Raw genomic sequence first — 24,633 nt, forward strand, 5'->3', positions numbered from 1 at the left:
TACTGTACATTTCCCAAGGCAAGGCAAAGGATGCAGCACCCCCAACTCTGTCTGCATCTGGAGTTGCCTCCAGACTCTCAATGTTTTGCAGTAGGGATTCAGTTGCATAGGTTTGCGCAGTTGAAATGCTTTGGTGCAACAAATCAACTTCAGAAGAAGCAACACATTTCTTTTGCACTTAGAAAAGTGACAGAGAAATATAGACTAAAAAAATGTGGGCTAACCAACCAGTTACGGTCATACCTCGGAAGTCAAACGGAATCCGTTCTGGAATTCTGTTTGACTTCCAAAACCAAGGCACGGCTTCTTATTGGCTGCAGGAAACTCCTGCAGCCAATCGGAAGCCGCGGAACCAACATCGGACGTTCGGGTTCCAAAGAACGTTTGCAAACTGGAACACTCACTTTTGCAGCATTCAGGAACCAAAAAGTTTGACTTCCAAGGTGTTTGGGATCCAAGGTACGACTGTAATGGGAAGGTGCAAAACTTCCATGCAAGCAAATCAAAATGAATAGCTATGGTCATGTAAATACCACCCCGAAACAGATCAGAATGATTGCTCTTTATAGACTGCACACTATCTAACCTCTGTGCAAGCTTTATGCAAGGAAATCTGGATGGATGCTCAAGAAAATCACCTGGAGAAGCTTGGAAGCACCTCTTTCTGGTTTATGTCAAAGTAGCAGGCTATTAAAAGGCAGCTAATCATGGATATCAACACATTTGAATATAGGTGTTGCCTCACTTACATGGGGTTTACGTTGCCCCCCCATAAATGAAATTGCGTAAAGTGGGGGGGCACCCTCTGAAAAGCCTCTGAACGCCAATTTCCCCCTGCTCACTCTTTGTGCCTATCTACAGTTCCTCTTGTGCCGCTGCTTACCTCGGGAGAAAACTGCTCATAAGTGCTCAATCGGAGCAAACGGCAATTCGGGTTTCCTATGGATTGCCGTTTGTTCCAATTTATCACTAAAGAGTGGGTTTTCCCTGGGAAAGCAGCAGGACAATTGGAGAACCACTCACCCCCGTGCCTAGAAAGTGTGGATCAAGCAGAATATTTCTGAATATTTGCCTGTCCTACCCTCCATGCACCCTTAAAAAGCACCCAGAGATCCCTAATCTCCAAATACTTTATTTGAGTGTCATTGTTTTAATTTCGAAATTGCTCTGAGATTAAGTTGGCAATTAGGTTAGAACGGGAATGCAGTAGAATGAAACGTATTAATTGCAAAATTAAGTGTTATCACTGCAATATTGCAACACAGTACAGCTTCTGGGTCATGTGGCCAGCATGACTAAGCCGCTTCTGGTGAACCAGAGCAGCGCATGGAAACGCTGTTTACCTCCCTGCCAGAGCGTTACCTATTTATCTACTTGCACTTTGACGTGCTTTCGAACTGCTAGGTTGGCAGGAGCTGGGACCGAGCAACGGGAGCTCACCCCGTCGCGGGGATTCGAACCACTGACCTTCTGATCGGCAAGTCCTAGGCTCTGTGGTTTAACCCACAGCACCACCCACTTCCCTAATATCAATATTAGGTAAGTATATATGGAATTCTAACTGTTATGGTGATATATTGTGCCCTAAAAACAAATAAAAAATAATTACAAAAACAATATATTAAAAAGCATTTCAACCACTGCAGTATATCCTATAATGGCTTTGCCTAATCGCAAAGTTGGACCCTCCCAAATCCTTCCCACGGAAAGCACGGGAGCACAGCCTTGTACCCAGCACATTAATTCTACCTTTTAGATCTGCTGCTGCAGCACAAGCAATGACATGTGTTCAGTACTAGCTCACATCGTGCCCCCTTGGAGGCTTAACTTAGCAGCCTACCCACTGTCAGCTGTCATCAGCCTCTGCATTCTGGGGAGAGAGAGAGCAACATTCAAGCGGGCTGGAAAATTCCATATTAGGAAAGATGAAACCTGCTTTTGTTCATAGGTAGAGCTGGTAAATCTGTACCTGTATAAATAGTTCTCCCTCATTATTCAAGGAGATTGTTCACTGAGTCATAGGATGGAAGTGGCCAGATGGCCATCCCATCTTGGCTCAGTGCTGGGGAAAATGTTTTGTAGAAACCTGCATCAACGTATTCTATTAGGAGTAGGTAAGGGGATGCGGGTGGCACTGTGGTCTAAACCACTGAGCCTCTTGGGCTTGCCAATCAGAAGGTCGGTGGTTTGAATCCCTGTGACAGGGTGAGCTCTCGTTGCTCTGTCCCAGCTCCTGCCAACCTAGCAGTTCGAAAGCACGTCAAAGTGCAAGTAGATAAATAGGTACCACTGTGGCGGGAAGGTAAATGGTGTTTCCGTGCACTCTGGTTTCTGTCATGGTGTTCCGTTGCGCCAGAAGAGCCAGTGTGGTGTAGTGGTTAAGAGCAGTGGACTCGTAATCTGGTGAACTGGGTTCGCGTCTCCGCTCCTCCACATGCAGCTGCTGGGTGACCTTGGGCCAGTCACACTTCTTTGAAGTCTCTCAGCCCTACTCACCTCACAGAGTGTTTGTTGTGGGGGACAAAGGGAAAGGAGAATGTTAGCAGCTTTGAGACTCCTTCGGGTAGTGATAAAGCGGGATATCAAATCCAAACTCTTCTTCAGTCATGCTGGCCACATGACCCGGAAAGCTGTCTGTGGACAAACACTGGCTCCCTGGAAGGGAGATGAGCACCGCAACCCCATAGTCGCCTTTGACTGGACTTAACCCTTTACATTTTTACCTTTATTAAGAGTAGGCAATGCTGTGCTCTCCAGATGTTGTTGGACTACAACTCTCATTATCTTTGGCCTTTGGCCATGCTGGCTTGGGGCTGGCGGGAGCTGGAGTCCTGGAACATCTGGAGAACATCATGTTAGCTACCACAACCAATGTAGACCAAGTTTGGTCAACATTCATAGACTCAGTCAGAAGCCACTCTGTTCTCTCTCTCCTGTGATCCAGGGACCAAGAGTGTATTGGCCACACAACTCCAATCATTCCAAGATCTCCACAAGAAAGCCAGCTAGCAGTAGGGGTTTCATCATTACTACAGCATAGACATATTTGTGCAAGCCTGGGACAGTGCATGCAAACATGACTGTTAACATTACAGCGGCCATCCCCAACATGGTGGTTTCTCAATGGTTCGGATGCCCAACTCCCATCAGCCTTTGCCAGCATGGTCAGGAATAGTGAGTACTGAAGTTTGGCAATGTTTTGGGTCAACAGCTTCAGGATATGGCAGTGCTTTACTTTTCCTGCCCATTAAAAAATGGCTGCCGTTCCATAAAATGACTGAATTCAGGGACATCAGGGATGAGGAAAGAGTCCATTTTGATTTTTCTGTTTCTCATTTTTTCAATCTTGAGCTCAGTTCTCCACATTTCTTTTTAGTCTTTTAAAAATATCATTTTCATTGGATTTTGTATGATTTTTACAAAGCTAAATATGAAAACATATTAGTTTGTGATTTTTTTTAAAAAAAGTCGTCATGAAAATTCGCCCATGTTCTTGGAGGAATTTCTCCTAACACAAGTTTCGTATGCAATTTTATTTAATATATATACCTTTTCCGGCAAGCCGTTTCCCTCTAATGTAATGATTTTGGAAGGAGATATGCCATTGTCATCAATATATGCATCTTTACGTACATTTCTCCATAATATATGCATTTTAGTACACATTATTTGCCTGGAAAACACCACTGCAGAATTGAGAGAAGTGCTTTGGTCCACTTATTGTACTGGGAAGTGTGAACGAGGGAAGCTTCACCTTTAAATGCAAATTAGACTGAACCCCCCACCCACCCAACTCCTAGGGTTGAGCCACCGCTCATGAGATTGGGAACCTTTACTTCCAGTGATGGGATCCTAGGAGAGACCCTCCTCTTCTGTGAACAGAACCTCTCTGTTCACTGTTGCCATTTCCTCAAGCACTAAGGGCACCTGTGACACATACACAACCCCTTTCATGAGGTAGGTTAAGCTTGTAGGGGTGCGTTCAACGCTAGCCATCCACAGTCAACCCATTGAAGTTAATGGGCATGACTCCCTTCAGTTCATTCATTCCAGTTGGGTCTATCCTAAGTAGAGTCGGATACAACCCATAACGGCTACTTGCCCACAGGTTGTCCAGTGAGCTGTTTGGTTGGAGAATTTAGGCCCTCACAGCAGCTGCCTTAACTCCCCCCTCTGTGCTCTCTGCTGTCGTTTCTCCTCATGGGGAGTTCTCAACCCTAAAAAAGGGAGACATTTGCCCTAGCTCACTTGCTTTGGATAATTACAAACTGAGGGGCAGATTACTTCTGACTTGGGTGTGCCAAAAAAAAAGTCCACCGTTCGTAAACCAAGCAGAAAGACAGCACCAGCGTACTTGTAAAAAACATCCCCAAATAATCATGGGAACTGTAGTTTGCCTCTCACAGAACTACATAGCCCAGCATCCTTAAGAAACTACAGTTCCCAGAAGTCTTTGGGGGGTGTACTTTAAGTGATGTATCCGTAGCATTAATGCCCAAGATTCTCTACGGTCCAAGCCCCACCATTTGTGAGTCATTTGGTGGGTGCTTCCAGATGGCTGCTTATTATGGGATTGCTGCTCTTCGTGCATGCAGCCTCAGCTGTATCCTCCTCCCCGCCCCCGGCCATGCCCTGTTTAATCCAGACTTCCCATTTCTGGGGGGGAAATCTAATAAGGGCATTTCCAGACAGTTGCTATTTTCAGATGGGATTTCGTCCCGTCCAGGCAAATTCAGGTTGTACCATTAAAAATGGATATTGAGCAACTAATCCACTTGCTCTCCCAAAGGGAACTTTTTTTGCCATGAGGAAAGTGGCACCAGAAAGTTTGGCGTGACACTTGCCCAGCATGAGGTCACCTGACCTCACTGCAAACCAATCGGAAAGGACGCTCAATTAATAGCTAGCATCATCTAACCTCCCTGTGGACTTTGCACAAACGAATCAACGTAAATAATGGCTAAGCAGGTTATCTGGAAGCAACCTCTGTAAAGGACAACATCCCCACCTGCTGACAACAGCCCACATGCAATACCTGAGTCCAGGGGTCAGTAACCTAAGGCCCATGGGTCACAAGCGGCCCATGGGGGTCGTTTAATTGGCCCATGGACCCCCACCGCCCACTTGGGAACCCCTGCCACCTGCTTGGTCAGCTCCCGTGTGCCACGCTAAACCGGCGCAGAGCAGAGCGAGGACTGCCTTCCACGACGCTGGCCAGCTTCCAATTGGCTGCTGGAAGCTCCTGCAGCCAATGGGAAGCTGTGCACCCTTCCTCCGCACAGGAAGGTGTGCCGGAAATAGCATTTGAGCGTGCATGCACGCACGTGCACACACACTCCAGCCCACTGCGGCGTCTGCGGGACCGTGAACCGGCCCAAGCCACAAAAACGTTGCTGACCCCTGCCTAAGTCCAAGGCTAATGTCTCCCAACAACTTTTCACCTAAGATCGTGCGAATTTGGGGGGGGTGTCAGTGAAGCACTAAGCTGCCCAGACTTTCCACCTTGGTCCCCAGCTGCGATGGCTCCTGAGAGGGAAGAGACACTGTGGGGAGGGCAGTAGTGGCTGCTGCGGCGGCCACCGCCACCGCCGGGTTTTCCCCTCCGGGTAGCACTAAGCGGGCACAGCGGCGGAACTCCTCGTTTTTCCACGTATAGAGCAGCGGGTTGAAGGCGGAGAGAGAGCAGAAGAGCAGCCAGCTGGCGATCTGCAGCCCCCGGGGCATGGGCCAGAAGAAAAAGCCCAGCAAGCTGACCCACACCAGAGGCTGCGTGGCCAGGAGGAATGCGAGGCAGAGGAGCAAGACGGAGATGCTGCTGAGGCGCCGGGCCCGGCGGGGAGCCGCCGGGGCTGCTGGGAAGGGCAGCTGCTGGAGCAGGTGGAAGTTGAGGACGCTGACGCGCTTGACACTGCCCCTCACCCTCCTGACAATCCCCATGTAGCAGTAGAGCAGGAGGACTGTCTGGCTGAGGACAGCCAGGGCTACCAGAAGGCCCATGTAGTTCGAGCTCTTGGTACTGGTGCCGTTTCGAGACTCCTGCCGGCTGGGTTGCCACATCTGCAGTCCTGGGGGGACCGAGGCAAGGAGGAGGGCCAGCCCCCAGGACAAGCTGATCATCCAGGCCGTGTGCTTCCTCTGGTAAACAGCCTGGTAAGTGATGGGCGGCTTGGTGATGAGGACATAGCGGTTGAGGGCCACCAGCAGGTGGGAGAGCAGTGAGACGATGAGCCCAAGGCCCACCAGCCCAGCACGGAGCAAGCGGTACCCTTCTGACCGCACTGTCGAGGACCCGGAAGGGAGCAGTCCCTGCACCGCTTCTTGCGGCATCCAAAGGCCACAGACACTCAGGTCCGCAACGCAACCGTTGACAATGAAAGCGTTGCTGGTGGTGCGCAGCTTCCTGAAGGTGAAGACCAGGTAGATGACCATGATGTTGGATATGGTCCCGTAGATGGCTAGCAGCAAGTAGAAGAGCGACAAAGAGATCTTCGTCCCCAGGGAGTCTTCTTCACAAAGCAGCTGTTGCAAGGATCTAGAGCTCCAGGAGGAGGAGGAGGAAGAAGAGGAGAAGGAGATATTGGGCATTGTGCGGCGCACAAATGAGGTGCTCCAGACCAACCTCAGCACTGCTTAGTTCTGGAGAAGGTTTAGCTGAGCCATGAAGAAATCCAGGAAAATCTCCTAGACCAGGCAGAACACAGCAGGAGCCAAAGCAGATTGTCAGAAAAGTACCAAACATACATGACGTCCCAGAATGTAGACGGTGATCTCCAAAACAGGCAGAGAGCAAGACTAGATCCCATGGAAAAACACCAACTTCTCCGATCATGCCAGGTCTCCAGAGTCAGTTGTTGGCAGAGGTGAAAGAAGGGATACGTGGGTCTTCTTCCCTGTATTTCTACACAGAGGAGGCTGCAAGTATGTCAGATCACGAAAGAGCAAGCTTGCCGATGGATCCAAGGCTGGTGTTTGCAAGCCAGGCAAGCAGAAGGAGGGCGAAAACAAGAGCTTGCATCCAAATCTCCATGACTGCAGCAAAGTTAGATTCTCCTGGTCGAGAGCAGGCAGCAACGAGTGCCCAAAGACAGGCAGGCGAGCGAGGAAGCAAGCAAGGCAGAAGAAAAGAAGCCTCAGCTGTGGAAATACCAGGAGTCCCGGCACCCTCTGGGCAATGGCCTCAAGAGCGGCAGCAGCTCATCTGAAGACCTGGAGCATCTTCTCTCGCTTTACAGCATGCACACTGTATTATCAGCCTGGGGAAATTCGGCGCTTCTCATCTTTATGAATTATTCAGCAGGTTTCAGGCTTGCGAGAGCAGGAGAGAGGGAGAGGGAGAGGGAGGGGAGGGGAAGGGGAAAAGAAAAAGAAAGAACCCAGCTTGCACTGAAAAGCCTGCAATTACAGAGACAGATCTCTCTCCCCCTGCCTCCATCGCCACCCACCGGAGTTCTCAAATCACCCCCCTCCGGTCTCTTCCTGGACCTCTCCTGTAGCACTGATTTCCAGGATGGAGAAGAAATTCCTTTGCTCACATCTACTTCCATTTCCTCCGACTCCCCTCCGTGAGGATGTGGTTGGTTTATTTCCTCCTTTTTCCCTTTTTTTTTTTTAAAAAAAAACCCCCTCTAATTTTAGATCAAATCTTTAGTTGCAATATGGGGAGGAAAAAACCACGCTCTTGCTTAAAACATTCTGCTCCTTGGCAACAGAGTCTTCATCATATTACTGTGCCGATTCTCTGGTGTATTTTTGCCATAGGGTTCCCCCACCTCCGGAAACCTGTCCTTGTGAACGCAAAGCGTCGTGGCAACGGAGCTGAGAAAGGTACAAAATAGGAGGGATGCAGTACATGGCTTTTCCTAAAAGAGGGAGGGGGCAGGTGCTGTCCTTATATTGAAAGCTGTCAATTAACAATCACAAAGTGATCCCTGCCTGAAAATGCCCAAGGTGGGTGCACCAAAATGCCCCAATCCAACAAGGTGGAAGTTTCCCATGGGCTTGGTCAGGGGGGCGGGGGGGGACTGCTGCTCCCCCCTAAATCAAGTAAGTAAATAAATAAAACACTTAACCAAAAGTAGGAATGATCAGAATATTTGAAAGCGCTCACGGAGGTCACATGGATGATGTCGTGGCGCGTTCCGAGAGACGCAACCGACGGAGCGATAGGCGTGGCTTCCGCAAACCGACCAATCGCATCGCAGGTAGCTCAGCTTCTAGAAGCTTCTCATAGTTCTTGGCCTTCTCTCCTGAGAGCGCGCCCCTACGAGGCCTGTCTAGAAACGACTGGAAATTCCCCACAGGCTATTTATACTGTGGAAAGCCCTCAGGCCTCAGTCAACAATGTTATTATTTTTATTTAATTCCCTAGTTTTGAAACCACTGAAGATTTTGACAGATTTTCCCCCGAGAGCTTGAGGTCAACAGAAAGTCATTTAAAACAACTGTTGGGGAGACGGTTCATTCCGAATCTGCTAGACGGAGCCAGACGGAGCATGATGACAAGCGGGTGCCCCCCCCCAACATAAATGCTGCTACACCCAAGAAGTTGTCTACTAGGCTTGTAGCTGATGCAAATTCCAGACACCTTATACTTTCTGGGTGTGTGTTTCAATGCACCTGGGGAGGTACATACCTATTCAGAGACTGTACGGAGGACAAAATGGCCACTGGGGTCACATTTCAAAGCCAGATCTACCCAATCCGCAGTTTCTGAAATGCAGGCACCCCCCACTTACGCGCAGCCGACTCATGCGCAACCGCACATGCATGTGCTGCCAGGAAATAATTAAATAAATAGAACGGTCCCAGGAAGTACATCCAAAAAACAAAGATCATGGCCACTGGGCCCATCACCTCCTGGCAAATAGAAGGGGAAGAAATGGAGGCAGTGAGAGATTTTACTTTCTTGGGCTCCATGATCACTGCAGATGGTGACAACAGTCACAAAATTAAAAGACGCCTGCTTCTTGGGAGGAAAGCAATGGCAAACCTAGACAGCATCTTGAGAAGTAGAGACCTCACCTTGCCAACAAAGGTCCGTATAGTTAAAGCTATGGTTTTCCCAGTAGTGATGTATGGAAGTGAGAGCTGGACCATAAAGAAGGCTGATCGTCGAAGAATTGATGATTTCGAATTATGGTGTTGGAGGAGACTCTTGAGAGTCCCATGGACTGCAAGAAGATCAAACCTATCCATTCTGAAGGAAATCAGCCCTGAGTGCTCACTGGAAGGACAGATCGTGAAGCTGAGGCTCCAATACTTTGGCCACCTCATGAGAAGAGAAGACTCCCTGGAAAAGACCCTGATGCTGGGAAAGATGGAGGGCACAAGGAGAAGGGGACAACAGAGGACGAGATGGTTGGATAGTGTTCTCGAAGCTACCAGCATGAGTTTGACTAAACTGCGGGAGGCAGTGGAAGACAGGAGTGCCTGGCGTGCTCTGGTCCATGGGGGTCACGAAGAGTCGGACATGACTAAACGACTAAACAACAACAAACCAGGAAGTGGAAGGAGAGCTCTGGAGATCTCCTCAGAGCCTGGAGAAGATGTCAGCGAGGGCGGATGAAGCCCCAAAGAGACCTGAGGTACAGTGGGGCTTTGTTTAGGCTGCTCAGCTCCCCGTCTAGCAGCCGACACTCGGGGAAGCGAAGCAGTAGCTGCACAGATGCTTTACTGCGCATCATCCAGCCTCCAGCCGGCCCCAGAGGTTCAGCTCAAGTTGGAGAGGGAGTTCTGTGGAGAGAGAGCTGGACAGCAAGACAAAATGGGTGTTTTGAGGCTTTTAAGAGGTTTTTTAGAGGGTGCTCCCCACTTTATGCGAGTTCACTTATGCGTATGGGCTCCCGGAATGTAACCCCCCACATAAATGGGGTGGGGGGAACGCCTATAAAACGAAAACTGAAGCACAGCCATCCGCATTCATCCAAAAATAATAATAAATGATGCAGTTCTCCAACCAAGTACGGTTTACAAAAATCCATATTTGTAAGGTAAAAAAATACGCATAAATATGAATATATTGGAGAAAATAACATTCAAAAATGCGTTCTTTTAGGAGGAATTGCTCGCAAAAATCTGGACTCTATAAGTCAAAGCTGCATACAAAAATGTGCCTATTGGGATAAATTGACAACAACATGCGGAAGAATTTTCACGAGGATTGCAAATTGCTGCAGAAATGTGGAGAACTGGATTTAAGATTTGAGAAGAATCGGGAACAGAGAGGGCTGAAATTGCTCTGTCTCTGATTCAGAGTTACCAACACTGATTTACAACTGGATTAAAACCAAATCCTCTCTTCCCTCCCTCCCTCCCTCCCTCCCTCCCTCCCTCCCTCCCTTTCTTTCTTTCTTTCTTTCTTTCTTTCTTTCTTTCTTTCTTTTGGGGTGGGGGGAGGCACAAATCATAATGCTGGTTCTTCATTGTGATGCTCCCATTATGCAGTGGCGTAGCGTGGGTTATCAGCACCCGGGGCAAGGCAAGTAATTTGCGCCCCCTAACCCATGGATTTACGCCCCCTAACCCGTGGATTTGCGCCCCCTAACCCGTGGATTTCCCTAACCCCCAGATGTTGCGCCCGGTGCGGCCGGCCCCCCCTGCACCCCCCACGCTACGCCACTGCCATTATGTAAGGCCCTTCCAAGGGAGGCTCATCTATAGCCACCTGCTGCTCTTTTGCTCCCAGGCAAAGAATATGTATCCATTTGACCAGACAGAACGTGAACACACTGTTAAGGTTTTGTCAACTCTGATTTTTTTTTTTTTAATGCTGCTGTTCTGTTTTGTGCATATTTTACTGAGATTTTCTATTGCTCTTGTTTTTCCTTTTGCTATTCCCTTGTATGCCACTGTCATAAATAAACAAAATTATTTATTAAACTTAAAAAGACTGTACAGCAAATACAAACTTGCATCAATGGAAGGACAGCATTTTGAAAGTAAATTATTCAATAAATTAACAAAATAGTGGATAAGAATGAAACATCCCAAGCAGCAGCATTCTAAAACCAAGGCATTTTCATTCATTCATCTTCTCTTTATCTACTTATGGACAGATTTTGTGAACACTTCTGTATATTTTTGAGGACCGGCTCACACATGTAATAATAATAATAATAATAATAATAATAATAATAATAATAATAATATATTTATACCCCACCCACCTGGCTGGGTTTCCCCAATCACTCTGGGTTTCCCCAGCAATGCACATCACTTGAGAACTCTACATTTGACATCTTGCAGCATATGCAAAGCTTTGCCTGTACACACCATACATTTAAAACACATTTAAAGCACCCACCCAAATCACTCTGGGAACTGTAGTTCAACCCCCACCCCCAGGGCTATGATTCCCAGCACACTTAACAAACGGCAGTTCCCAGTATTTTTTTTTGGGGGGGGGGATGTGCTTTAAATATATTATAGCAATGCAGCCTATATGAAGATCACATAAAGTAAACTGAAGCGATAAAATCTAAAGGCAGCTAAGCAGGCCATACCAGTTCAGATAGCAGATGGGGACATACTCTTTTTAATAATAATAATAATAATAATAATAATAATAATAATAATAATACCCTGTGCATCTGACTGGGTTGCTCCAGCCACTATGGGTGGGGTCCAGCATATACAAAAACATAATTAAACATTAAAAACTTCCATACACAGGGCTGCCTTCAGATGCCTGTATGCTCCTGTGTGTTAAACAAGCAAATAAAATCCAAAATTGCAAAGTTAAAAACCTCTAGTACAACAGCAAGGTAGGTTTATCTCGCAGCCTTATCTCTACCAGAAAGCAGGTTGTTTTTGTTAGAATGTGATCCATCCCCATCTGCTGTAATTGCCCTACAAACAATCCTGTATCTGAGGGTAGGGGGGGCATCTAGCTGTAGATATTCCTTGGAGGAGAGGAAAAAACACTCCACACATGCTTAAAGAAGCGCTTGCTCTGTATTACCTCACCTGTTTCAGGACAGGGATAGGGAAGTTGCGGCCTTCCACCTGTTGGACTACAACTCCCATCATCCCTGACCTTTAAGCCATTCTGGCAGGGGCTGATGGGAGTTGGAGTCCAACAACATCTGGAGAAGCCAGAGTTTTGGTGTGCAAATATTGAAAATATGGCTTCAGACTATACCCCTGGCTGCTATCATCGGACGCCTCCGCCCATACACAAACAAAGCTAGACTTGGATATCAGCTGCAAATAATAGTACAGTGGTGCCTCGCAAGACAAAAAGAATCCGTTGCGCGAGTCTCTTCGTCTTGCAGTTTTTTCGTCTTGCGAAGCAACCCTATTAGCAGCTTAGCGGATTAGCGCTATTAGCGGCTTAGCGGCAAAGTGGCAAAGCGGCTAAGCCACTATTAGCGGCTTAGAAAAAGGGGGGGGGGAGCGAAAAAAATCGCAAGACTCGCAAGACGTTTTCGTCTTGCGAAGCAAGCCCATAGAGAAATTCGTCTTGCGAAGCGCCTCGAAAAATGGAAAACCCTTTCGTTTGGTGGGTTTTTCGTCTTGCGAGGCATTCGTCTTGCGGGGCACCACTGTAGTGTTGTCTGTCGAGCTAAATGCTCTAAAAGTGGAGAGGTTTCTTTGCTGTAAAAACAGCTGAAACATGTCAAAGGGGCTATGTAGCCTGTGAACATCTGCAACACCTCCTTGCATTTTTACAATTTATGGTGTATAATAATAATAATAATAATAATAATAATAATAATAATAATTAAAATCAAGGGTGCATGCTTTGGCCGTGCACCGGGAAGCCCAACGGTGCATGTTTGCTTCCAGATGCACAGATCCATCGAATAACTTAGCCCATGGGTAGGCAAACTAAGGCCCTGGGGCCGGATCCGGCCCAATCGCCTTCTAAATCTGGCCCACGGATGGTCTGGGAACCAGCGTGCTTTTACATGAGTAGAATGTGTCCTTTTATTTAAAATGTATCTCTGGGTTATTTGTGGGGCCTGCCTGGTGTTTTTACATGAGTAGAATGTGTCCTTTTATTTAAAATGCATCTCTGGGTTATTTCTGGGGCACAGGAATTCGTTCATTCCCCCCCCCCCAAAAAAAAAATATAGTCCGGCCCCTCCACCAGGTCTGAGGGACAGTGGAGCAGCCCCCTGATGAAAAAGTTTGCTGACCCCTGGGGCTTAGCCTTTATCCAACTGCAAAGACATGATTACAGCCTCCCGCGCTGTATGCAGTTGCCATGCAAAAAGTGGGAACTGGCCCTGGGCGGGCAAAACCATTTCAAAGAAACGAAAGCTACTCAAATCATGGGAATGGCAATTTCTTGTGTCCCCCCCCCATGGCTTTTGGAGCTGAAAACCACCTCCTGACGCCCTCACACTGCACTGGAACGAGGAGCATGGTTTGAACACGCCTCTCTAAGCTGCCTTGGAAAGATCAAGAGCCGCAATGAGTGCAAAAGCACAGCCGCCATTGAAACTGTGAAGTGCTAGCCTGGCAATGGCGGTCCAACGTGCTGCTCCCGCCACCTCCTCTTCTTCCGTAACTTCCCCTTCCCAAGATGCCAGCCTGCACTTAGAACGAAAGACAAAACCCCGCAGAGCAATTCCTGTTCTCTGCATGTTAAAAAAAGAGAAGTGTTCCCTTTCTTAAGAGATCACTTTCAGAAAGGGTAAGAAATGCAGTTAGCAGTCACTGAAAGGCTGTGGCGCTGGGAACATCTCGTCTTAAATCCAGATGAGCAGCTGTCAGTCAGTGTGGACAATACTGAGATATATGCATCAGAGGTCCGACTCAGTAAGGTCATTTAGGCAGTGTGCAATCAAGTTTGTTTTTTTGGAGGGGGTGGTGGAAATGGCATGATTATAGTATTAAATTTATATACCGTATCTTTCGCTCTATAAGACGCACTTTTCCCCTCCTAAAAAGTAAGGGGAAATGTGTGTGTGTTTTATGGAGTGAATGCAGGCTGCGCAGCTTTTGCTGAAGCCAGGAGAGAAAGAGGGATCGGTGTGCACGAATCCCTCTTGCTCTCCTGGCTTCAGGGATAGCCGCTCGAAGCCTCCCGAGCGCAGTGGGAACGCTCCCGCTGTGCTCCGGAGGCTTTGCGTTGCTTTCACTGAAGCCAGGAGAGCAAGAGGATCGATCCCTCTTGCTCTCCTGTCTTCGCTTTGCTGGAGAGCCGCTGCGCAGCTTTCTCTCTCTGCGCAGCGCCCCTTCAGCGAAGCGGGAGGAGAAATGGAAGGGGCTCCGCTTCTCCTGCCACTTCGTTGAAGGGGTGCTGCGCAGAGAGGGGGAGCTGCACAGTGCTCCCTCAGCAAAGCAGGAGGGGAAACAGAGCCCCTTCCGTTTCTCCTCCCGCTTTGCTGGAGAGGCGCTGAGCAGAGAGGAGAGAACATTCTTTTCCTTGTTCTCCTCTAAAACTAGATGCATCTTATGATCGGGTGCCTCTTACATGCATCTTATATGGTTGAAAAATACAGTGTATCTTGTGTGGTGCGTCTTATATAGTCGAAAAATCTGGTACTGCCTTTCCTCTGAGGATCATAGTGCGGTATACAGTGGTACCTCAGGTTAAGTACTTAATTCGTTCTGGAGGTCCGTACTTAACCTGAAACTGTTCTTAACCTGAAGCACCACTTTAGCTAATGGGGCCTCCTGCTGCTGCCACGCTGCTGGAGCACGATTTCTGTTCTCATCCTGAAGCAAAGTTCTTAACCTGAAGCACTATTTCTGGGTTAGCGGAGTCTGTAACCTGAAGCGTATGTAACCTGAAGTGTCTGTAACCTGAGGTACCACTGTACAGCGTAAAAACACTGTCATGTCACTCCAGCACATACTGCAGTTGTATGTACAGCCTCACATAGCTTAGCAGATTCAAGCGGAAATCACACCAAACAAGGGAGCAACCCAGCGCCGGAGACCACAAGCTGTAGTTTCTCCTGCTTCTTGCTGGATATGCTACAAGGAATTTGTGATCCCTCTGTGTGCCATTTATGGCACCTATGCTGTCAGCTGGCCACATAGAGGAGAACTGCTAAACCCAGTGTTATGGTTGTAAGGGGGTTACTTGTGCGTAAATTGCTTCGGTTTAGTTTCATTGCTTGCCCAACCATGCTTAGGCTCACAGCTCGCCCTCCGTGACCTGTTAGTCACTTGCAGAATCCGTCAGTGGGCGTTTCTTGAACCTCTTCCAGCATAAAAGCTGTTTGATGCCAAGTCTCCGCCTATGTTCCCTGCGCGGAACTCGTCTGCGCAAGTAAGGGGAAGGCTGGGGCGTGCCAGCGCTCTCTCCACTAGTTTCTGGTGAAGGGTCTCGGAGCCCTGTCTCCAATTCCTCCATCTCCCTCTCTTCTCTACTGGTGTTACGCTGAATTCCTTCCCCCCTGCTGGTCCCCTCTCCGGCATCGCTCTGGAGCCCTGCCTCCGCCTCTCGCTCTGATGTCAGTTCCCTGACACCCAGAGATTGAAACGCCTAAATCTAGATGGTCCAACATGCAGCCCCATCCAAGGCTTTTTGGGGCAGCTCTCTGCAGCATTTGACACTGCCCCCAGCCCTCACGCTACCTTCCTCCTGGGAAGGCTTGGACTGGGTCTGAGAGTCTTCTGGCCTCCTTCCTCAAGACTGGATGAATTTGTTCCGAAAAGGTAATCCGAGAAGGATTGGCTGTTCATGAAACGACTTGCAGTAAAACATCTATGGAAGGATCGACATTACAGAGACCTCTTTTCAGAAAAATGGCATCCTTTTATTAGATGCACGAATAGCGCTAAACTGCAAGAAAATGTCAGGCGAGAAATCATTTCAGTGGTATAAAATGTTTTACAGGGAAAGAAAAAATGGGACTTAATTTTCACTAGAAAATGTAAAGCAGATGCTTTTAGGAGAATATCTACACCCACACCCACACAGCTCAGTGTGTTGAGAAAGCAAAAAGGACCGAGTAGGAGCAGCAAAGAGGCTTCAAGCTGCTCTCTGGGTAGCCACATCATCGTGGTAAGGTAAGCCATAATATGGCTTGCCATATACTGTCATGCGAGCTGGGCTGCTATGAGCAGACTGAAATGGCAAGGCATTGTTTGGGAATTCCATATAAACGTGCAGATACACTACAAAAAAAGTTGCTTTTGTTCTGATTGATGTCTGTTCCACTTCAGCAGTAAAAAGTGGAAGTGGAAATGTGTGGAAACTTCTGACATTTCTTTATTAATTTCAGGCCAGATAGCTACTCCCCAGGCCTTGCTTATACAGTGGTACCTCGGGTTAAGAACGTAATTCGTTCCGGAGGTCCGTTCTTAACCTGAAACTGTTCTTAACCTGAAGCACTACTTTAGCTAATGGGGCCTCCTGCTGCCGCCAGAGCACAATTTCTGTTCTCATCCTGAACAGGTACTATCCAAGGTACCATTTCTGGGTTAGTGGAGTCTGTAACCTGAAGCGTCTGTAACCCGAGGTGCCACTGTACAGGGTTTTCCTATTCTCTATGAAGAAACACTCTCTACTTGTTCATGGTTAGCCTCCTGGTAGGTCTGCCAAACACCTTCCAGCTAACACAGCAAGGGGACACCTTTGTACATGATGCTGACATGTTTTTCTTTAGCGCAAGATTGAGAGGATGGTTTAAAACAAATGCGAATGCTTTAGAAGAGATGTTGGCCATGGTTGGGAAGAAATAAGGCTGGTCTCAATTGCAAGACCAGAAACAGGAAGACTGTGAGGGGTCCCTAAGACAAGGTTGCTACCAGAACAAGAAAGACCAGCATTCAAGAAATGAGCAGTGAGAGGAGTGGGTAGCTGCAAGAGCGAAATAATCCACATTAACAGCTACTGTGAAGGAAGGCTTGAATTTGAGGGACGGTGATTTTAGATTCTAGGGGGTCCTCCAAATACATTTCACAAAACTGAAGTATTGGGTGCACCAGCACCTGATTAAAACAAAGAAATTAAGTTGTGCATAATTTTTACTTTTATTATTAGCGTTTATTATTTCTACATTGCAAAAATAGTACATCTTTCTAGTAACTAAACTAGTAACAAAATACATGTCAAACTTTATAGAGGTAGAATTACCTTAGAATCTGCCTATCGCTTACTCATATACAGTACATTTTATGTACATATGATAAAAAAATATTGAATTCAGTGATTAAACCAGCTTCAGTCAAGAAGAATTTATCCATCATAATTAGCACTATTTCCCTTCAAAATAATGATTTATTTTTTAAAAAAAACTCATCAGTAATTATCACTCCTTGATATGACCAAAAAAATACATTCCTGGGGCGGTGTCCTGGTTTAGACAACAGTATCTTGGTTTAAATAAGAGAAGTGGAAAACTATAGTTACCAGCTTTGCAACAAGCCAGGAAATTAAATCAACTTCAAACCTTGATTTAATATCCCAATTTCTTCTGAAGCTATTGCTCATAAATTTTCTGGTTTGGCTGAAATAGGACATTATGGTTAGAGGTCTCTGGGTTTGATTGTTTGCCCTGCGAAGAGATGAGCGATGGGGCTGCATATGAATGCAAAGGTTTTGTTCTTATCTTGGCCAATTAAGCTGAGATGTGATTGTTTGAACATGACCAAGGAGTGCAGAGGTTTCTTCTTCACATAATTTGAATTTCACTTTCCCAATTATTGCACTCTGAGCGACACTGACAATACTGTAGACGGAAATATCAGAAGTGCAGTTATTTCAGAACTAATTTTGAAGGGTTATGGTGAAGACCTACAATAGCAGGTCTGTTTGGAATAGTTCCGTGATTAAATTGAACTAGGAAAGAGACATGAGCGAAAAGCAACAGCATTTACCGGTATAGTAAGTAGGATAGCATGACTGAACATGGAAGGAGTAAAACACAAAGAGGGGCATAGTTTTAACAGTGAATCTGCAATCCATAGTGGAAACGTGCAACTCCTGCCTCCATGTCTAAATATGCAGCGACAAAATCTTTGCAACTATTACAACTTCAGACAGTACATGTCTTCCGTGCTATGCACAAACACTTTCCTCACTATACATAGATGGATATTTCATCCTGGCTTTGCATTCTGGTACAGTAGAGTTTCTAGAACTGAATTATACAGAAAAGGAAAATACAGAAAGGCAAGGCTCTAAAGAACAGAACGTCTTTGCAGAACAAATTACTGGGCTGAAAATGTTAACAAGGTAACATACTAATTATTTATTTAAAAATTACTTTCCCTTTCCATGGAAAAGACACTTAATTAAGGACGCTAGAACAGGCCTGCTTCATAGGCATTCTATATCCCTTTGAAAAATGTCCATTTCAAACAGCATTTTCAAAGCCAAAGCAATGAGGCTGATATTAACTTTCTTCCCACTATTAAAAATTATTTATAATACTGTAGCCACAGTGCATGAAAATAAAATCAGCAAGCAGCTCTGTTCTCAACGGCCAGGTTCAAGAGATATGAACGGGGGCTTCCAAATAGGCACATAGATTTTTTAGTTCCCCTCTTCGAGACACCTTGTTGCATGCTGCAGAAGTTGAAGGACCCTCTGAGATGCAGCAACCCACAAGGCTGAGGTGGGGGGGGGGGCGCCACTTATCAGCAAACCCATTCCCCTCCAGGTGTACACAGCCGTGGTTTTCACCCATTGCTTCCTCTGGGTGCTGGCTAATGTTTGAAATGTAAAACAAGACATTTAAAAATACACACAGAGTTTTGGAGGGATTAAAAAAGTGAAGCTTAAATCAAAATATAGCCTATGTTTACACAATTTATAGATATTTATATACACACAAAATATTTTACTCAATATATATATTTATATATATATATATACTTATATACACACATTATAATAACACTGTTATCGAGAACCATAATTACAAATATATTGCTAAAATCCATTAGAAATATTCTCCATTTTAAAATCTTGCATCTATACACAAAATTGTACTAGTCGTAAGTTTTAACTTCAGTGCGTTCGTAGTAGTCACTAACTGAAGTCTCTAGGTAATTCAGAGATTTTGGTGTCTTTAGCTCTAATCGTGTGTGAAGAGGTCTTGTCCCCTTGGGCTGGTTGTTTTCCCCACAACATTGCTCTTCTTGAAGAGAACTGAATTTTAAGAATTGTCCAGCTTTCACCGAAGCAACAAAGCTTTAGTACTGAACATATTCAGACTGAAGGGACTGTGCAGGCAAGAAACAAAAACTAGCGTTAAGATTCAGTTAAGAGACACAGTGAGGTTCAATTAACAATCAACTTTTCCATATCAAACAAGTTTGTCATTATGATTGTTTTTGTTCTAAAAACAAAACAAAAAACACTGACTAGAGAGATCCAGGGCATGGCCAGGAAGCAAAGTTAATACACTTACACTATGAAAAATACAGTACAAATGGACATCTGGAAGAGTAAAAGGGAAGTGGTAAAATCAGGTTTCCCAAATGTCTGCTAGCTGAGGCACACCCCCATTTAAAATGGGAGGCGCGCTCGGGCCTTTACAACCAGGCAAGTTTACATTTAGAGCCGTGTTTCCCAAACTTAGGTCTCCACCTGTTTTTGGACTACAAATCAGATCATCCCTAGTTAGTGGGACCAGTGGTCAGGGATGATGGGAATTGTAGTTCAGTATCCAAGTTTGTGAAACACTGATTTGGAGTGTGAAAGAGGAAGAATTACCCGCCCTCAGAGGAATCTACTTCCTGGTGTTTTTCTGCAAGAGTCTCTGATCTGGCCTTTCCTCCTTTATATCAGGAAAGAGGCGACCCCATTAGAGAGACTCATGCAGACACACAAAGGGCATTCTTCCTTGAGGACGCAAATTTTGATGTGGTTTTGTATCAGCTGCAGCCATGCAGAGACAGCAAAAATTAACAGTAAGATTGGGCTGGAAAAGCACTTCAGCTAATAGGATCTTTTAAAGAAGGACTCTTTTTCCTGTAATGTATAGTGTGTCCCACAAAAACCAATGGAACTACTATAGCAAACTTCTTTTGTGTTATGGTAATTAAAGATGAATGTTAAATTATGAGGAATAGAAATGTTTTTTTTTTTCTTTCTTTCTTTTTGGCAGCTGACGAATCTTCAGAGACCCACTTTGTTCCACAGTACTCTACATTTTCATTGTTGCTACCAATTAAGAATTCTCGCTGCCTTTTGCATTAAGTGCTTTAAAACAAAAGGCGCAGTCATAATCACCTCTAAAATTCATCTCCGTAAAGAAAGTGGCAAGATGAAATTGCAGTAATTTGTAGTTTAATCACATTCACTTTAGCTTCAACAATGAAAGAACGCCCTTCAGGTTTTAACTTTGTTCAGGAAGTGAGTGTAGCATGGCTAACTTGTTTTGAAATAGCAGCACACTTTAAAGCACAATGAAACATTTTAGCTATACGTCTTAAAGAAGGGGAAGGAGCAGTAGGAAGTACAAATGAGAATCAACAGTACTGCAAGCAGCAAAGATGGATGGGGGAGAAAGTTAGCAGAGTTAAGAGCAAGCCATAAAATTGCATTCCGTAGTTAGTGTATATTGCATGCCGGTATTTGTATTAACAAAGCCCTGTGTACTCTGAGAAGAGAATGTGGATTTCAAAGGGCGACTTTTGAAACCCTGCTCATTCTTGCAACTGGCACAAGTATTATCCACAAGACTGCTCATCATTTGTCCCAAACCTAAGCTCACTTACCTGGCAGTAAGCTCCAGTGAAGTCAATGGGACTTACCTCCAGGTAAATATGTTAGAAGAAACCCTTCCAGCCACATGCCAGCTAAGACAGATAACACCGAAAAGACCTTGTTCAATTGCAGGAGTAACTTTACTAAGACATCTAAGCAGGGAGAAAGCTGTACGCAAGCCTCCGCAGGTTTATAATGGTCCAAAGGTCAGTGTAATAAAGTGTCAACTATTAGAACTGTCAACTATTAATACTCGCATCCTGCTGCTCTGCTATTTCTCCCATCATTGTGTTTACTCGTTTGAATAACATTTCTGGATTAAGGTAAAAACAAAAACCCTTACACAGTAGAATATGCTCCATGTTATCAGAACAAGCCCAGATTCTTCTCTCCATTTGGTTATACATGTGTGTATGTACCTATATAAAGAGAAATGCTCCCCATCGTTCAGTAGTAATCAAAGCCGCTGATGGAAAGCCGTATCTGTCCTCACGGAAATGGCTACTGGCAGGCTGCGTGCTGTACCCATGTAAATAACCACGTGAAGAAAATGTGCAGACACTGAATGTTTGAACCAGCCTTGACTTGTGCTGCATATTCACAGTGCTGCCCATTTGACAGAAGAAAAAGCGAACATAGCAATACACCCAACGTGTAAATTTCTGAATACGGCACAAGCAACGAAGAATTAAAATGTCAAAGTTTTGCTTTGTGGTCTCCGTATTGGGGAAGATTTTTCTATTTTGGAACTCAAAACGCCCATCTTGCCTTCCTTATCTTCTTTGTAGCAATAATAATAATAATAATAAAACTTTCTACAGTGGAGCCTCGGCTTACATTGCCTACGGCTTATGTCACCCTTGGCTTGAGACCAGTGCAAATCCGGAAGTACCGGAATGGGTTACTTCCAGGTTCGCACCATTTGCACATGTGCAGAAGCGCTAAATCGTGCACATGCGCAGACGTGATGCTTTGGGTTGTGTTGTTTTTGGGTTGTGGCGGGGTCTCCAGAATGGATCCCCGCCGTAACCCAAGGTTCCACTGTATATGCTTTTGAGATTTTTCAGAGACTTTCATAAGGATGAGCTAAGCCAGCTTTTACTCAGATGAAGGAAGCAAAAAAGGATACAGACCCCAGGAGGACTCAATTTTTGGCAGTGTATTTGTTGCATCTACACTTTCCCCCCAAATTACTTTGCTATTTCCAAGTCTAAGTGACGTTGATTAGAAGTATAGCAAGGCACTTATGATTAAGATCAACGTTTTGACACAGTACATTTGTTTTTGACTTTCTTGCCAACAGGTGCAGGCCCTAAACTGCTTCTCTAATGTTGTATTTTCCTAAAGTGCGTGCCATTCTGCTATCATGCCATCAAGCAAGCTGCTATGTACAGTCAGAACTAATCTAATCTTATGTATGCAGATCTCCCAATATGAAATGTAATCTACCTATTATAGCCCGCTGTGCAACAAAAGGGAAGGGCTATTAAGATACATTCCCGGCTATATAATCAATTTGCATTAAACAAGAGATGTTTCTGAGCAAGATAAATAAAAGCCAAGAACTGTCATTAAATATAAAATGCAATATGTATGGCCTACAGCCCAATTCAGTATCAAATGCAGTATGTATGGCCTACAGCCCAATTCAATATTAAATGCGTTCAGTATGGCCTGCAGCCCAATTCAGACCTATCTCTTTCCCCTCCCCGTCCAATTCTTAACTTTCTTTTGTCTCAATCTGCACTTAGTGGCAATCAGAGAGTGGAGGATGAATGTACCTAATAGGGCTACCATGATTTTGAGTAGCCACAACTGTGTTGTTTTTCAGTAACATGGCAGCTATAGAGACCCTACCAGATCTCCTTGCACACTATTATTCATGGGAATCATACTGTAAGTAAACTGTGACAAACTAGTTGTCCGATCCATTCTTGTTTGTTAAGGATCACTGACACTGCATATATCAGCTCTCATTCTTTGCACAAAAGGATGCAATATATATATATACATATATATATATATATATATATATTCCCTTCCACCTATCTACCAAATTCAAACATTCAGGTGATTTAGCACAAGCCTCTGCTGCAGAATAATATTCCAAAATGTAATTTAGAACACCTGCAACTTAAGGTAGTATATGCCAGGAAAAAAGCACTGAGAAATGGTCTGCTTCAGCCATGGTGCCTTCCTTTTATAACACCTTAAAACTGCTGACATTTTATGGCGTTTTATATAATGTTCTGACACAAGAAACTCAATTAAAAACAAATGCACTTTTTTATATATAAAAAAGGCAACTGTCACAGACACCTCTTGCAATAAACTTCTGGGATTACAATATTATTTCCAAAGAGAAAAAAAATACAGGTTTTTTATCCCTAAGTGAAGTAAGACGCTGGATGCTTTCAAGAGCACCATCACAAATTTTCAGGAACAAATTCATATGAAGAAACCCAGTTCTCAGTTCTGGGAAGCAGGTTTCCACACTAACCTCAAATGACCTTTATGACAGATAACTCATGCCAAAGTAGCTGAAGGTGCTGGTTTTGGCTTCAGATACTGCGGTATTCACTAATAGTCGCAACAATTCTGCAGCCTGATCCTAGGCACTGCTGTGCTGGACCATTAAACAGTATTCAAATAAGTCAAGGGGGGGTTAAAGAAAGGGTTTTAAAAATAAAAATTGCAGCATGTACAAGTTGAGGCAGATTATGGAATGTAAAAGAAACATATATTGGCTTTTCTGTCTGGCACTTTCAAAAATATAATGAAAGTATGTCAAATACTATACATTAATAGTATGTACTTAAGTTAGCTGCACATTTCATTCACACATAGGAAAAAGGCACCATAAAGATGAAAAGTTTTAGAAGATATAAAAACAGGGAAGCTTGTTTTTAGGGCAAGTAAAAGACTTCCATTGTTTTAGTCCATTACATCGTTTTACAAATTGGGCCGATTCTTTTATAATGGTGAGAATGCTACACCCTATTTAACTTTGTTTATGCTACCTTTAAATACATCTAGTGACTCAGGAAGACCTCACACTTTCAGATGAGGTTCAGGTTTTCAGCATTTTACTATGAATGATTTGAAATGGATAGATTAATGCAAGAATGATACGGAAGATGTTAGAGAGTTAAAAGATCTGCTTTTTAGAGCAAACGTTGAAGAAGCAGAAGTAAAGAGCAGCTTATCGGTTCGGCTTAGAGGAAATGGCAAAGGTGAAAAGATCTGCATGTCCTAGGTAGGAAAAAAAGACCAGAAGCTGAGATCTAGAATGGTTAGAAACCCTTTTGAGAGAGAGAGAGAGCTCAGGCTTAAGGGAGATTCTGTCAGGTTCTTGGAAGGGCTGCTTTAGCTGTGAACTTACGGGAATTGAGCGACTCAAGTATCTTGCTGGAGAAGCAGCGAGCCCCGTAAAGGATCTGTAGGTGCTGTACTCGTCTGTCAGGACGCTGGGAGAATTGGCATAGCTGTTGAGGTTGGTAGCGCTACTGCCGCTCCTGTTGTACATGTTGTTGTTCTGCTCATGGTAATTTCTGGCAGGCAGGTGCGCGCTGCCATTCAAGTGACTGCAGATTTGGTTTACAGAATAACCTGTCCTAGAGGACGATGATGTCAGTTTGCTCTCGGCATCATCTGAAGCGGCATACAGGTTCCCTAGAGAACTGGCTAGCCTGGAGTTTATGGAAATGCTGAACGGAAAACACATGCGGGGTAAAAACACACACACACACACACACAAAATGTACATAACGTGATGGTTAATGCAAGGCACATTTATAAAAGGTACTAAGGGGGAGGAAACAACGAAAGAACCATTGTCACAAAATTAAGTGATGGCGATACACAGCTTCATTCTTTCCCGTAAGGCAAACGATGAAGCAACCATCAAAAAGGCCTGGAATTGTAAGTGAAGACCACCCCCAAAGCCATGCGTAAGAGATGACTATGGATATTTGGAATTTCCTAGCTCCTAGCTGATTCATTTGCCATTTATC

General features: G+C 45.0%; 2 protein-coding genes across 8 annotated transcripts in view; both read right to left on the reverse strand.

Annotated features, from left to right (window-relative positions):
* CDC14A (cell division cycle 14A) overlaps positions 1-24,633 on the reverse strand; it is a 94,535-nt gene that overhangs the window by 18,213 nt on the left and 51,689 nt on the right. For 4 of the 7 annotated variants that reach the window (XM_079981404.1, XM_079981406.1, XM_079981402.1 and 1 more), the window contains one exon: positions 24,003-24,327. The exons of 1 other annotated variant lie outside the window; for it this stretch is intronic. In XM_079981404.1, coding sequence (XP_079837530.1) covers positions 24,003-24,327 — 325 coding nt within the window. Of the gene's footprint in view, positions 1-16,916; positions 19,132-24,002; positions 24,328-24,633 lie in introns of those variants that run through there. 2 more of the 7 variants (XM_079981403.1, XM_079981408.1) reach the window with 2 other exon arrangements.
* Positions 4,535-8,706, reverse strand: GPR88 (G protein-coupled receptor 88). Its single transcript, XM_079981649.1, has 2 exons — positions 8,108-8,706; positions 4,535-7,597 (listed from the first exon to the last, which is right to left on the reverse strand). Exon 2 carries the CDS (start codon positions 6,583-6,585, stop codon positions 5,470-5,472), a length of 1,116 nt encoding a protein of 371 aa, XP_079837775.1. The 5' UTR covers positions 6,586-7,597; positions 8,108-8,706; the 3' UTR covers positions 4,535-5,469.

The sequence above is a fragment of the Podarcis cretensis genome (assembly GCF_951804945.1).
Source record: "Podarcis cretensis genome assembly, chromosome: 6".
Lineage (NCBI taxonomy): Eukaryota > Metazoa > Chordata > Lepidosauria > Squamata > Lacertidae > Podarcis > Podarcis cretensis.

Bases quoted from the DNA above. Each gene is read 5' to 3' on its own strand.
- GPR88 (XM_079981649.1), bottom strand. From the start codon at position 6,585: ATGCCCAATATCTCCTTCTCCTCTTCTTCCTCCTCCTCCTCCTGGAGC.